At 43.1% G+C, this 16,231-nt stretch overlaps 1 protein-coding gene across 1 annotated transcript; it reads right to left on the reverse strand.

Moving 5' to 3' along the window:
* Nucleotides 1–8,912: 8,912 nt before the first annotated feature.
* On the reverse strand, nt 8,913–14,763 carry LOC101076052 (COUP transcription factor 2-like). Its single transcript, XM_003969419.3, has 3 exons — nt 12,930–14,763; nt 11,550–12,074; nt 8,913–10,459 (listed from the first exon to the last, which is right to left on the reverse strand). The coding sequence occupies exons 1-3, from the start codon at nt 13,423–13,425 to the stop codon at nt 10,185–10,187; spliced, it is 1,296 nt and encodes a 431-aa protein (XP_003969468.2). The 5' UTR covers nt 13,426–14,763; the 3' UTR covers nt 8,913–10,184.
* Nucleotides 14,764–16,231: the final 1,468 nt, after the last annotated feature.

Raw genomic sequence — 16,231 nt, forward strand, 5'->3', positions numbered from 1 at the left:
GAATTCTATGGAGAGCAGCAGTTTGTTTGCAGATGAAAAATGTTCCCCCGTGCAAATCTGAAAGCCTAACGCTGGTGGGTGGTGGGGTGATTGGATGAATGCTTCTGGCCTGCAAAGACATTCCGGCATTCAGCAGGGGGAAATTCAATCATACTTATGAAAAGAGAAACTGGTCACATGACTGAAAAGAACTGAATCCGATTCATCGGGACAATAAAATTAAAGAGATTTGAGTTTCTGTCAGCAGAGATAAATTGAAAATAATAAGGTTGCGATCTGTGGGACAGCAGAAAGAAAAGAGCTGCCGTCACTCACACTGATCTACAGCACAGCCGATAGAGACGTGGATGAAGCATGTGTGTGTGCGTGTGTGTGAGAGAGAGTGCACCTCGATGCTGTTGTCCTTGACTGTGTCTTTTTATCCTCTTTACTTCACCTGAGAACAGAAAATAGTGTCAACAATCTGGACAAAGTGCAGAATCATCGTTATAATAATTGTGTGTGTGTGTGTGTGTGTGTGTGTGTGTGTGTGTGTGTGTGTGTGTGTTAGGTGGGGTTGATGATGCTTCTGCTTCAAACAGAGTGATCAGGCAGCCTCTAATGAAATACCCACAATGTGGAAAGAGCAGCTCCACCACTGGGGGGTCGGCTGTGAACATGATAATGGATAAATGAGGAGGGGCTTTACATTTTGTCTTCAGCTTGGTGTAAATTCAGTGTCTTGACCCACGGCTGCACAATTACGTCAAGTGCATTAATTGTTTTAATGTACGTTCTGCTGAAGCTTTCTTCCTCATTATATTCTATGTTTTGTTGTTTTTTTTGTTGGGGGGGGGGGTCCTTGTTGTGTTTATTTATTTTTCAAAGCGAGTTTGACGGCTCCTGAAGTGCAAAAGGTGGCCGGGGCGGGGGGAGTGGGGGTGTTAGGTGGGCCTGATAGAGATGTCAGCACTGCTTCAGTAATCCTGTGACGCCTTGAGAGCACCGGGAAGGAGGGGGGTGGGAGGGGTGGGGGAATTGGTAGGTGGGGTGGGGGGGTGGGGGGGGGGATGACTGAAAAACCAGCAGCTTGGTGACAGCAGAGGAGGAGACCACCCCAACAACAGCAGCAGGGGATGCTGGGAGGGGGAGGGGAACAGAGGGGGAGTGGAGCCAGAGAGGGGGGGGGCAATCTTCATCTGCACACACACACACACACACGCACACGCACACGCACACATTTTTAAAAAATATTGAAAATGTTGAATGTTATATATTATTAGGTAACTATGACCACCATTACCATTCACAAATTTGATTTTTCAGGAAACTTCTTATTAATTACTTGAATCTATTTGTGTTGTTTGTGATTGTTGAAAGAGCCAAACTCCATAGGACCCCTAAATCAGTCTACATCTTTTAACAACTGCATTTTCAGAAGCAATTTAGAAACTTTATATTTTAAAGAATTTTAAACTGTAATTTAAGTTAACCAGCCCACGACATCTGAATCTGGTCATGTTTTTTTTCTTAAATGGGGGAGTTGAATTCTAATCAGCAGTGGAAACGGACATTCAGGGTAATTCAGGGTTTCACAGTGACAATACAGAAAATCAACCAATTCAAATTCCAACAGCTCCTGCTCTCTGTCTTAGAATCTTTATTTTGGCTGTGAATTTTTATGCACCGTGTTTTTGCACCCTTGCATGTCTAAAATAGAGTCTGAACCGGCATCGATGTGCCATGTGGGACCGTGAAAGTGGAGCGTTCAGAGTCTGTCCGTCTGTTTAACGGCTGTAATGAAATGTGATTCAGGTGGTAGATGGATATCTGTGGTGAAATTCCTCCCCCTGCTCACTGGCTGCAGCCCAGACGTCGCCTTCTGCTCACTCCTGCTGGAAAGTGTTACTTGCTGTGTTTGGCCTTTTGTCTAGGACAATTATGTTCACCATTAACAAGCTTTCTTCTGCTATTGTTCACATCAATTAGAGGTGGATGGTAATTTGAGCTGATGGTGGAGACGATGCTCAGAGGTTTAGTGGTGCGGTTGTGGCGTATAGATTGGGGGGATGGTGGGTGGGAGGGGGTGATGCTGAACACGGTTGAATTTTCTTATTCTTATTACTCTCATTTTTCTTTTAGACAGTTGGTCCAACATTTCAAACTGCTGCTCAAATGATGCCATTGTTATCCAAGAGTTTAGTGTTTCATCCAACTACTACATATTAATCACACGTGGAGTTTGAGCCTTAAGATTCAAATCAAATGAGAAATCAAAAACTTGACCAACAGAAAGCTGCTGCTTCAGGTCGAACATGAAGTCTGAGCCCTGCTTCTCCATGGCAACAGTTACACCTCACATAGCTACCAGATTTGTAAGGCTGTGGACAGAACTACGGACGGACCTGCAGACAGAAGGATGGCCTTCAGCAGGTAAAGAAATCTGGAGCTCACCTATGCAGCTGTGTGGGATGCAGTTTGGTCGCTATTTCACTTAAACTCCATCTCATTCTCTAGCTCTGTAGGGCACTTGGGAAGCAGCAGATTCCCAGTTCAAGTACCAGTGTGGACATAATAGAAACAGAAGGTGTTGTGGTAGCGGGAGGAGGTAACATCTTCAACCTGTTTGCAACTGTCTGGCAGTGAATGAAATGCTCATAGACTTCACACGCCTTCAAAAATTAACAGACATAAAGTGTTTGAACTCTCCCATATTGGTTGTGGAGTAGCAGGAAAGGAAATCGGAGCTATAGGTCTAGGACTTAAATGCAAAGGTATAATTCCAGCTTTACCCAGGTGAAGCCTTGAATCATATCCTTTAAGGTAACCTGTGCCCCCCCAACCCTTCACGTTACCATGAAAACAACTCCATGGATGGTTAAAGTGCACTGGGGTTAGGTTGTTGGTCTTTATCTCTCCAATAATATGGTTCTATATATACTCAAAGCTATATCTAAGAAGGGTGGATGTGAGATGTACAGGTGGGTAGTAAATGTCCACACGTCCAAGTCCTTGGATTCTTGCTTTCTTTCTCTATAAGATGCGATAAAAACAGCAGGAAGAAACATGGAGGCATTCGTGCAAAGCGATGACAAGTTCCCACGTGTTCCCCCAGACCCCCCAAAAAATAAACTGAGAGTTTTGGAGCTGGGGGGGGGGTGCAACTCGCCTGAATCTCAGCATGTCCACATATGACAGTCCCTCGCCCAGACACAGCTTCATTGTGCTCCTGTCATCGCTGCGTTTCCAGAGCAGATGAAGCTGTCAGTGGGAGGACGACTCCGTCCTGACAGCTGCTCCTCCCTCTCTCTTCAGAGCCTCGCAAATAAATATGTTGGGTTTCAAAGCTGCCACCGCAGATATTGGACACTGGGTCAGGGGGCCAAACGCAGAGCAAAAGCATTCCCGTCCCCTTGTAACCTGTTCTCAATGAGCCTGGTCACCTCGCCGGGGCACCCATTCAGCATGAGCCGTCCACAGGGCCCCGAGGGGCCCCGCTCTCACACACTGCCTGTTGGGAGAGCTCTGCGTGCCTCCCTCTGCATCTGACAGTCATCACTCTTTTTTTTTATCTTCTGAGCATCTCTGTGTTTGACACGCCGAAGAGCCAGAAATAACGAGAAGAGTAAACGGTTCAAAGAAGCTGTTCTGACGTGGGGGGGCTGACCTCGGCCCGCTGACTGACTCTGAGGAGGAACGCATTCCTCCACGCCGTTCCTCCTAGTCTCGTCAGCGAAGGTGGAGGAAGAAGAAGACTGTTGTCATGTGAGCAGAGCTGCCACAGCTGCACCTGACACACAAATGATCATCTTCATTGGTGACCTTGTGTATTATTGGGTGGCTCCTGCATGTGTGTCACTGTGTCACCAAGACTGACAGAGGAGCAAACGTGAGGGGAGATTGTGTGTTGATGTTTCTTTCTTTCTTTTTTTCCCCCCTTGTTTTTAATATTTATGAAAGCAGAATTATGACAACTGCTCCAAAGCACAATCATCAGCCACGTCTCCCACCGTGTCCGATACAGACCTCTGTAAAAAAAAAAAATCATGTTTCATTTTTCAAACACTCCAATAAGAAAAACAATTCAGGCTCAGGATATAAACACGTTCCGAGACCTCAAAATTGAATAACTCTACATCTCCATGCGTGCGTTCTTACACAACAGATTATTGTCTCCTCTTACACAACTCAACTACAACACTGTCTCCTCAGTGGTGGATTTAATGTGGTTTCCCTTTAATTGTCTTGGCTTAAAGGTAAATACACACTAATGTTCTTGTTCTTGAGCTGATGTGTCTGCTCTGTAGCGAAAACACAGTCCTGACCTTTGACCTCACTCTTCCCGCAGAATGTAACAGTGGAACAAAGTGACATATACAGCAAATGGAGCAAATCCAGACTTGATAGCGATGTCGCGTATTGTGAATTGAGGCTATGCCAATGGCTACGCAAAGATGTGCATGACAACGCTGCAACATTGTTGGTCCAGAAATTTTGCTGTATTTTTTAAGAATCTTTCCATTCTTTCCATTTTGTGGAAAAGGTCTGATCTGTTTATGGATAGCATTTGGACTCGGAAGGATTCTCCGCTGTTGTTAAACACCATCAAACACTGAGATCACTAACCACCGCCAGTCAGGAGCTCAAGAGGTCAGAGGTCACAGCACGCACACAATATTCCTGTGACCCGTGAACGATCATTGATGATTAAGAAGTGCTATAAAGGAAACAACAATGCCCCAGGATGGGCAGGAACACGCTCGAACTCATGCACACGTGTAAAACTCTGACATGTCAGTGTTCCCTTGAACTGGTTTTCTCAACGCAACATAAACTTCAGGCTTTTATTCTGTTTAATTTGAAATAGGCCAAACGACCTTGAGAAGGCTTAAACAATATCATTTATGAGAAAAGAAAAATGGGGTAATATTTTTAAAACAGTAACAATCCTTTGTGTGTCATTACTTTAACACCACAGTAAGATGGACGCTGTGACAGCTTACTGTTTATTCTCCCTCTACTGTTTTTACATGAAAGCATAAGAAACAACTATAAAGTCTATAAAAGTACTGGACACTGTGTTTGTCCATAGAAAACCTGATGATTCGTTGTTGCATTCAACTACTTTTTAAATAGAAAACTACAAACTAAGATAATTAAATTAATAATTAGTCGGGGCAGAAAAGTATCCCATAAAATCAAACACATCAGCTACTTCCAATGAAACCATGTGAAATATCTCCTCTGTCTGGAGCCTAAAAACAACCTTGATATTCATGATCAGACTTTGATATTTCATTAAAATCGCACTTTTAACAGCGCAAAATTGCAGCAAAAGCGCCTCAAAATGAGTCGTGACGCCCAGCCTGAGGAGGAATGTGATCATCGTGCGCAGTTGCTTTGATTTTCAGCATGAGTCCAGCTTTGTTCTGATGCTAGCATCTTATTTTATGCTTTGATCCACATGGATTTCTGGCATAACTGACATTTGTTCTGGTCACATCTGACTTAGCATCTATTATAATTTCCACCACGGTATGATTTTCTTGATTAAAATATATTTCTTTTGCATCTTAAGGTAGCTTCAACAGCAGAGGGCCTCTAAGCGCTACACTTTTGAGATTTAAGTGCAGCCACACTAAGTATAAGGATGATTCCAGGAAGAGCGTTATAAAAACAGCTCACTGGTTGTGATGCATTAGTGTGGGATTAACATGACCTCCGTCCTGCTTTCTGTTCACAATAAAGGTTTAATCTTGGCTGCGACTGCAAAAATGGGCCAATCAGAAGCAGTGACGTCTGGAGCCCGTTCCTACCCTTGGGCGCCTGCTAATGGCGGCGACCACGATGCATCGGGCCTCGGTAACAGATGCGGTGACAGAGGAGCCCCTGGGATTCCACCTGTCAGTTGCCGGCGCGCTAATCGTCAGGCCTCGCACGAGCTGAACTCTCTGTCACCTCTCTGTCAAATCTTCATCTTCTCATTCGTCTGACAGATTTCCCGTCCCCACCTTCTCCCCAACCCTCCATGACTCCGCCCACCATCCGTCCTGCTGCTGAAAACACGGCACCATCGGTCCTTTATGTTAGCCGCGCCAGGACACTCTCATCCTCTTATGTGAAATGATGACACATGTATGTTTTATTTTGCTCTGTGAAATCATCTTAATCTGCTTCTTTGCAGCATCTCAAACTCAATAAAAACCCACACCCACCAACACACACACACAGACACACACCCTGCCTTTCACCTTCAGAGGTGGGCTTTAATGTTGTGTAGTAATTGGGCAGGAAATTGAGAGACTGTATAAGGGGGAGAAGGGGTCATGGTCAGAGTTCTCATGGAGGTTATTCTGCATCTGTCTCTTAGCAACCACGGACCACTCTTTATACAGTCCTTGAGTTGATTGGTGCATTCCCCCCTCCTCCTCTGTAACTGAAATGTCTTTGGAGGGGCTCCTCCTCGGCAGACACACTTCCACCCACATTCTTTTAAGAATTTGTTTCCACGAACATCAGACGAGCTCACTGGGGCTAAACATTACTGAAGTCCTCCCGCCATAAAATCCAATAGAAAGGGCGAGATATACAATTTCAGGTCTGTCCAAAATTGTCCTAATTTGTGCGTTCTTGAATAAAAAATATTTTTTTCCATCAGGCTGCAGCAGGTCTCGCCAGTGTCATCACAGCCGTCTCTACAGTGTCAGAGGAAAGGCCAAAGGTCAGTGGACTGAGCCAAACGAAGTCCTTCATTCAAATGTCAGCTTGATGACTTCAGGGTCTGAGGTGTGCTGTCACTCAGCCACAGAAGGGGATTAAAGGGGACATTGGTCAACACAGAAACATTTTGTTTGTTTTTTTTGTTAATTTTCATTGTGTTTTGGTCATCTATCTAAAATTTAATAATTTGCTTTCCAGTGTTTTTTTTAATTATTTTTTTTAAACTTTCGGGTCTTTTTCTATCCAAAGAGAACAACTTAAATTATCTTTAACACAATAACGGACTATCTAAAAGACTAACTCTGCATTTGTTGATTTGACATCATTAAAATTCTTGTGTGAAGAGCCTGTACAAACCTTATTTTGTGTGGCGTTTTTTTCAGTTATGAACAGATACAATAAGTGTATCTAAATGCACCATTTAAATAAAAAACAAAATACGAACACACACAGAGGTTTTAGAATTCTGTTGTAAGCAGGAAAATAAATAATAATAATAATAATCTTGTTTTATGAGGGGCAGAGCCTTCTGAAAGAGGAATCATTTTTAAAAACACGCCGTCTCAGATCGCGTTTTTGATATGAATAAAAATCCAGCAGATTTCTGATATTTATTTTTTAAAATCGGGTCGATCTGTTGTGTGTTACCGTTTAGTTTGTAACGGGTCGTCCAAAAAAAGTCGGACAATTTATTAACGCAACCTCAAATGAATAGATTTTTAAATTTCGGATTTTCTTTTTCTCTCTGGCTGGTTTGATGAGCAAAATGTAACGAAAGATGTGATTTAATAACTGCAATGTCTGAATTCTTCTGTCTGAAGGATTAATATAACTTTTCTTTTCTTTAGCGAGTGAAACACACACTTTCATTTCAAAATGTTCAAGTGTCCCGAAGAAATTTTGGTTGAAAATCTATAGCTAATAATTTTGTTTAATCAACTGTTTGATCAGCACATTTACAACAGACAATAAATTTACAGCTGCTAATTTGATTTCTTAAGATGAAGGAGCCATTGCCGTACCATACTGGTAAGCCTTATTTTGCCTATATATATATATTTTTTTTTTAAGGGACCAAATTAAAATTCAATTCCATGCTGCAGATTTCAGACGTGCGTGGTTCTTGATCCTGTTTGAAGATGGCCAAACAAATCAGCCAAATTATTAAAATATGTATAAATAGCATTAATGGAAGGAAGCGTTGCTCTAATAATTGTCGTCTCTTTGGCACAATTTTCGCGGCATTAATATCAATAAAAACATTTGTATTTAAGCCAACAGCACGAATTAAAGACTGGAAAACATATGCCTCTGACGATTTATATTTTTCAAGTATCAATTCAAATTGAGGTGCTTAATGCTAAACAAGCTAAATGATGCCATTATCAATACATTTCATTTGTTTGAATGTGTTTATCAAGAAAATATTTAATATTCCGTGGTAATATACGTGGTGATCGAACGTCAGTGCCGCGACTGATTGGTTGTGAACCGTGATTGGTTGGTCACTCGGATCCCTGGGATATGATTGGATAAACCCGAATCACGCGTACTGTAAACAAGAAGCGGAACCGGAAGTTGCCCCTCGCTTCTCTCACCAGGGTCACGAAAAATGACGAAACCAAAAAAAAAAAAAGACTGAAAGAAAATGTACATGCAAACATAACCAACATCTGTGCTGCAGGCGTTTAACTAGCAGCTCCTCAGCATTTACCTTCTTCTCACTACTCTGTGTGTGTGTGTGTGTGTGTGTGTGTGTGTGTGTGTGTGTGTTGGGGGGAGTTGAGTGGGGTGGCGCCATTGTTTTATGTTGGCCCTTTGGCCCAGAACACACAGGGGGCATGGAGCACCCAGCTTCATCGTCCTCGGGGTAAACTGTTGTGACAGAGCGCTCAGGGGCCCCTCATTAGCTCCGTGTCCATTAAGAAGCAGAGAAGCTGCCTTAATCCTCTCTGTCCTCCTCAATCTGGCAACACACACAATTATAGTTCCATTTTCATACACTCTTCAAGCACTTTTCTGAATTATTATGTTCTATGGGTCCACAGGTACGGGGAGAAAATGACTTGGTTTCAGTCGTAAATCATCACTATCAATACTTGGGAAATGCATTATAGGGAAATGTTTGCGTTTACATGTGGGGTTTGTGTATGTGTGTGTGTTTGGAGGGGCGGAGTTTAAACAAAAACAGACGATTTGTTAAACATCAAAATAAACCAAATACACTTTATTTATAAATCTTGAGTTATAATTTAATACAGAACCAATATGCTTTCACAGTACATTAAAGTGGTTGTAGAAAAAAAAATCCAAATCCACACACACACACACACACACACACACACGCTCACACACACTCACACACACACACACACACAGTCATAACCTGCAGTGTTTTTTGTGCCATAAAGCAGCATGGGCTCATAAATGCAAAACTTATGATCAAAAAAATGTATTTTTTCACTGTGTGCAGTTTTTGTTTCCCTAAACTTTAGGAGAAGAATGAAGAACGTATCAATGTCCCAATTGTTGGCTAACGTGTTAATACTGGAATTACATTACTTTTCCTTTAATCCACAAATTGGGCAAAATAATCCAAACAGTTGTTTTAGTATTATGCATGATACTTCATTTAAATCATATCGAGACTTTCTGTTATTTTAGTCCATATGAAATTTATCCTTTGTCACATAAATCGGAGCTAAAAAATTTAGGCTTCATGAGAAAAAAATATCATTTGACTGCTGTGTTAATTGGAGAACCACACAATCGGATGAAGGTAGTGAGCAGGTACAAAATAAAATGTGTACAAAATATGAATGTAAGAAAATAATGATAGTACAAACGTTTTCCACACATTTTGTTGCCCTCATTTTTTGGATATTGACATTAAAAAGAATCCATCGAAAGAATCGGATGAGTAATCTCATTTTTTGTCCGTAGATAACATTGCAAAATAACTTCCCTCAGACACTACTGGGCTTCAAATGCATGTTAAATCTTTATGAAATGTTCCTGTCATCCAAAGTGCCATATATGGTAATAACGTACAAAAAAATCATAAAGAAAACCAGCGACGACAACGACAAACAGACACGAAACCTCCCTGCGGTTCTCTCACAGGCTGGGTCGAAACCGCTTCAAAAAGGGAACAAAACAGTTTACGAACATGATAAATATTCACACTGGGTCCAATAAATATGCCCCCCTGCCCCCCAAAAAACCTTGTGAAGGATTCACTGCAAAAAAAAAACAGTCTCTGGACATCTGGAATATAATTTGTCCATCAGTGGGATTCAGATGCGACATCTGGAGAACTGTGGCTCTGGAATTACAAAAACAACAGCTGGAATAATTAAAAAAAACAAGGGGAAAAAAAGAATCTCCACTTTGTTTTCAGCAGTGGAAATGTAGCGATCTCATTCCAGTCGCAGCGACAATACTTTCGGACCCCGCTTTGCCATCCCCGCGGTGCCACTGCAGCCCTACTGGAGGGGCATGTAGGGCCAGCTGAAGCTGCCTCCCGACAGCAGCATGTCCCTGATCAGAGTCTCGATGGGGGTTTTCCCAACCAACCGGACGAAGAAGAGCTGCTCGATGACAGACGACGAGACGGTGCGGAGGGAAGGCAAGCGAAGCAGGAGCTTCCCGAACCTGTTCGGCTGGTTGGGATACTGACTCCTCACGTATTCCTCCAAAGCACACTGGGATTTCTCCTGCAGACCCTCCACGTGGGCCACGTCAGACAGTCCACAGGCATCTGCAAGTGGAGAGAAGGAGCGGACGGGATGTCGGCAAAGCGATGAAAGGTTACTGCCGAGAGGCTAACGTCACGTTTCAGCCATTTAATCAGCATTAATCTGCGGGACTCAAAGTCATTATTTTGTCACGAACAGCTCAAATTGAGCTCAGATTCTCACAGATTATGAATGCAACACCACAGAGTTAGCATGATTATGCCAGACTCAAGCAGGTAATCAAGTATAATGGTCTTTACACGCGTTATAACACAATAATAACACTGTCCTTAAAGTGTACACAGCAACGCCGCTGCAGTGAGTCACGTAGAACCGTCGCTACACTGTTAAAATTACAGCTCCAGTGATGATGGGACATTAAAATGTCAGGATGTTGTGTTGTGTTGTGTTGCTAGGCCAGAAGGCAGCAGTGGTGCAGGAACAACGTCCGTGTCCCATTTTAAAAATGCACTCATGAAACAGTGGAACAGTTTCATTTTTTTCATGAAATTATCACTAATTGTGGACTATAGATTGGACCACCATTTCACCTTTTTAAAACACTCTTAAATATTTACTATTTGACAAAAAAAAAACAACCAAAAAATTTACAGGAGGTACAACACCATCCTAATTGTGATATAGTATTAATTTCCTTACAGATATTTAACTGAAGATTTCATGATTATTTGGAAGATTACATTAAAAAGAAAACACAAATATAAAGTACAAAATAATAAATTCGGTTACTTTTTTATGTTTAAAAATATCAAAATCAAAACAAAAAAATAAAGTGAAAGATATGAGTCCCTTAATTTATAGATGTTTCTATGTAATATATAATAACGTTAATAAAAATAGATTTATTTAAGAATGTTTTAGCAGGCCGAGTTCAGTTTTTCCAACTTTAATTTAACTTTAGTATAGAAAATATTCGTTTTCCTAATTTAGTTTAAACCCGATCGCGGTCTCGCGCTTTTTAAATTGTCGCAATTAAAAAACGTAAGTACAGCCGGGTTCAGGTGGTGCTTTTGCTTATACGTTATTTATCGTGTGTGTGTGTGTGTGTGTATGTGTGTGTGTGTGTGTGTGTGTGTGTGTTGGGGGGGATACCTGTGGTGAACAGGACGATGGCTTTGATGCAGCTGTACTCCGCCGAGTCTACGTGGAGAATCTTCAGCTTCTCCACCTGCTCCTGGAACACCCGGATGTGGTCCATGAAGGCCACCACCCGGTCCGCGGACATCGGGGAGGCGTGGAGGCCGGCGGCTGCCAGCAGCGGCGCGACGTGGACCGGCATGGAGCACTGGGCGGCGTTCAGCACGAACAGTTCGCTCCAGGTGAGGCGCAGCAGAGCCACCTGGTCCGTGACCTGCAGGTCCGGAAAGAACGGGATGTTGCGGGCCCACTCCACGGCGCTGAAGAGCATCCGCGCCGCCAGCTCACAAATGTTCTCTATGCCCATGAGGTTGTTGCTCTGCAGGCACTGAGAGCCGAACCGGGAGGTCGGATAGGGTTCGGCCCGCAGCAGGAGCGAGATGTACCCCGACAGGTAGGAGTGACACTGGAGAGGGTCTCCGTTAGTGAGGGCAAACTGCCCGTGGAAGGACTGCGTGGGAATTCTGCCCCTCTGCACAGCTGCGAGGGAAAACGGCACAATGATTTACAGAATGGTCAAAATCAACACTGCAGAACAGGAGGTTGTCAAACCCAACACAGACATGATTAAATCATCGCTGTTTTTCTCCAGCTGCTGAAATAAATAAGGATTCATAAGGAATTATAGTAAAACTCGGGTTTAACTTCCAACAGCTTCTGCTAAATACAAAGTGACCGTGAGACTTTTATTTTTTGTATTATTTTAGTTATAGTTTGGTTATATTGCTTAATGAAAACATAACACTTGGATCAACATCATTTGATTTGAGGCCATGACGTTTAAGAGCCCTGAACTCTTTTCTTTGGAACCACTAGGTCATATCAGGTTAGGCCAAAAATGGGCACGGAGCCGTTTAAGGACAAGTACTCTCTCTCTCTCTCTCTCTCACTCCCACACACACACATACACACACACACACACTAGAAAGAGGCCACACGCGACCGATAATCTACCGCAGTCACGCACTTGGACGTTTCAACGAAAAAACAAAAGCGCAAATTCGTTTAAAATGCAAATTCAATAAATTCTGCCGGCGCGGGACACGGTTCGTGCGCGTTGGTGTTTCGCGCATGCATCAGTTCCTACGAGCAGCAGCAGATTTTAGGTGCTAGCTGTGGAACACAGATGCTAACTGGAAATCTCTGCTGGGCTGGAAACATCCCAGTTTCAGGGACAAAAGGAGCCTTGGAATTATACATTGTGCACAATTCCACGACGAGGACATTATCATGGAGGACAGAAAATAAATGAAATAAATAGATTATATCTTGAGATGAACAGGAGGCAGCTGGACATTCTCTGTGCAGCTGCACCAGCAGGAGGTTCTCCCATACCTTCTCTCCTCATGCCGACTTTGAGGCATTTCTTCAGGCGGCAGTACTGGCACTGGTTGCGGTGGTGCTGGTCTACGGGACAGTTCCGGTTGGCCCTGCATGTGTAGGTCAGGTTCCTCCTGACGCTACGTTTGAAGAAGCTCTTACATCCTTCGCATGTGAACTGTCCGTAGTGTTTCCCGCTGGATTTGTCCCCGCACACGATGCACTCGATCTGCTGGTTCTGCTGTTTGTCCATGGACGAGGAGGAGGACGACGACGAGGACGTGGTGCTGTTGTTAGTGCCGTTGGGCACGGCGGTGGTGCTGGACTGGCTGGCCGGCGGTGCACTCTGAGGGGCAGCTGCTGCTGGAGGCATTTCCAGAGGAGGCACCGGGTTCATGTGTCCCGTCAGCTGCCCGGGTAGTGACAGAGGTGCGACCTGGGACACGGGAGAGGACAGGGGCCCCTGAGTGTCACCGACGCCCTCGGAGTTTCTCCACGCCACCATCGCCATATCGACGGTCCCCAAACTTCGCCGCACCAACTTTTCCCTTTTTACGCGTTAATTTACGCAAACGCGAATTCTCTGCATGAACTGTTAACACACAATCAGGGAAAGTGTGGCATCGCTCCAGAGTATCAGATGCGCCTTAAAATAAGAACGGAGCTTCTTTAGAAAACCGCGCTGTGAATTTAAGGCCAAGGGCGGTTTGGGATGGTGCAAATTCCGAACGACGCTTTCTGAAAGGAGCCGCACTAAAATATCCAGAGAGGAGAATAAAAACAGTGAGGCAACATCCAGCGACGTTGTCTGCCCAACAGGAGTCAGGCTGCTAGCTTCTGTTCTGTGTTGAGCTTTTAAAAAACAAACAAACAAAAAAGAAAACCTTCGCGCTTGAGATGCGGGGGTTTTGGACCAGGCTCTCCAGACGTTCCCTGTTCTCCAGCAGTCACAAGTTTGATCAAAAAGACAACAGAGGAGAGAGAATGAGAGCGTGATGGGTGATGATTTTATGATGCTTCGCTCCGAAGCAGAGGAGGAGAGTGGTGCGTCCGCGCGTCACAGGCTGTGGCACCGTGACGTCATCGGCGGTGGGGCGGAGCCCGAGCGTGACCGGGCGCTGCACGCTCCGATTCTGGGACAAGTAATGCGACCTTTGACTTCCCTCCTTCCTCCTGCCTTCTGCCAGCAACATCCTCTCGACTCCGTCACATTCATCCTGTAATTCAAGTTTTTCTGTCCTATAATTTAATTCGCGTCTATTTTGGTCTTCCGCTTTACTCACGTCAGCGTGACTGGAAGAAACTAGAAGCAGAAGCGTGATGCCACCTAGTGTAACCGGGACATGATGCAGGACACTGGACACTGACACTGATAAATCTGTGAATTTTAAGTAAATTGTCACTATATGGTCAGTGAAAGTCTTTCATAGACACGTTAAACTAATGTCATTCTTTCATAAAGCACTGGCACAATAGCCTCCCAGTCAAAAAAAGGTTTTCTTTTCTGTTCAACTATTATGTTCTTTTATAATTTTAAGGCTGAAAAACATTACTAAGTATATTGTGAGTCAGCACACATGTCTTTTTGTTCCATTTTTTAAAAACTATTTTAAATGCAAAACTAACCTGACTATAAGCACATCATATACATGCTTTATGCTTATAATTAAACAAGTCAGTTACAAGGAAATATAAATTCTGTTCTTTTAATATCCATTAAGATTTAAATTAATGTGCAAATAATAGTTTTCTTATTTCCAAAGTTGTTATTTTTTGGTTTATTTTCTATTTTTAACACATCAACGTGGAGACTGTTTTTGGTCCTCATTATTATAGAAGAAGGCAGATTTTAACCAGCAATACAACATTAAAATGAAGATTTTAAATCCAGCTTTGGTCAGGTGTCATTTGTAACATATCATGAACAGAAGCTACTGGCTATTTCCAAGAATACCAGCAGAAACTTCCAGCAGAGTGTGCGGCAACATCGAGATCTGACACAAGGCTTAAATTTAGGCCACTGCGAGGCTACGGCTATGACAACTCAGCCTTTGATCTGCTTAAGATGAACAGTATCTTCTGATCGCAGTGGTTTCTGTTTAGTCAGATTCAGTAAAGTTGTGAAAAGAGAGTGAGTGTATTCTTATAAGTCAGTGTGTGTTATTGAAGAGTGCAGTTGCAGCCTGTGTGGATTAAACAGTCATAGTGTGATAAAGACTTTATGATAATGACTATTGCTTGCGCAGCATGTGTCCCCACCGTCATTAGAGAGTTTTTTTTTCAATTGAAGCCTGCAACCGTCTTATCAAGATAAAGTAACGGAACGTAAACAGCAGTGGAAGGAGGCAGAATGCTTTTGCTGCCTTGGTGCTGCTGTCTTTGAAATGAAGCCGGATGCTTTAGGCTGCTAAGCAGGGTCAAATCCTGGCCAAGGTGCAACAATAACTGGTCACTTAGATTAGTGTGCCTCAGCCACTGCCTCACCTGTGACCTCTAGATTGCCTTTCACTTTTAATTAATCCCAAACCTTTGACGTCTAAAGCTCCTCTAGCATTGTGCTATTACTCACGGGGGGAATTTTATGCTTGAGTCTCACAGTGAAAACGTGCTAGCGTGCAGTGGAGAAACATCACGACTGCTCCTCACTTTTGAACAGAGTCTTTCGACGCGCAGGGCCTCATTGGGCTTTGGACTGAGCACTACTTAACCTCTGACATCACCCACACTAGAACTCATTATCTGTCAAGATTAACCCACATACTGTTGCCGAGTAAACCACAGCTCAAGTTTCCAAATCTTAACAGTAAAATTAAATGATTTCAAACCATATCTCAGTATCGAGCTATCACGTTAGCATCTACACAATGTGGAATAAATCATTGGTTAATGAAAGCTTATACTGAAACCTGTAAAACACTTGCATGAATCTATAATCATCTGACACTTTGTGTAAATAATGCCTTTAAAAAATGACACACTTTAGGTTTGATTTCAGTGTAATCTTTAATTTTAAGGAGGTTCCTAAATCATTTGTCACTTTGGAAGTATTTAATACTGTGACAGTGATTGAGAAATTGGTTTAAAATCACACAAACTGCTTAAACATAAAACCGTTTCACTTCCTGTTAGTCGCTACTTATCCAATGTCAGGGGAGTCTGTCTTGGTCCCAGTAAGACCAAACAGGAGACCAGCAAGGACTGGTTACCAGTCTGCAAAGACATTCCCTCACCCATAGGGGGCAGTCTAGAGTCCACCTGTGAGGACAGTAAGGCACATTTATTATCACCACTGTGGCTATTCACTTGGTGTTCTTCCG

This window comes from Takifugu rubripes, chromosome 13, assembly GCF_901000725.2.
Source record: "Takifugu rubripes chromosome 13, fTakRub1.2, whole genome shotgun sequence".
Taxonomy (NCBI): domain Eukaryota; kingdom Metazoa; phylum Chordata; class Actinopteri; order Tetraodontiformes; family Tetraodontidae; genus Takifugu; species Takifugu rubripes.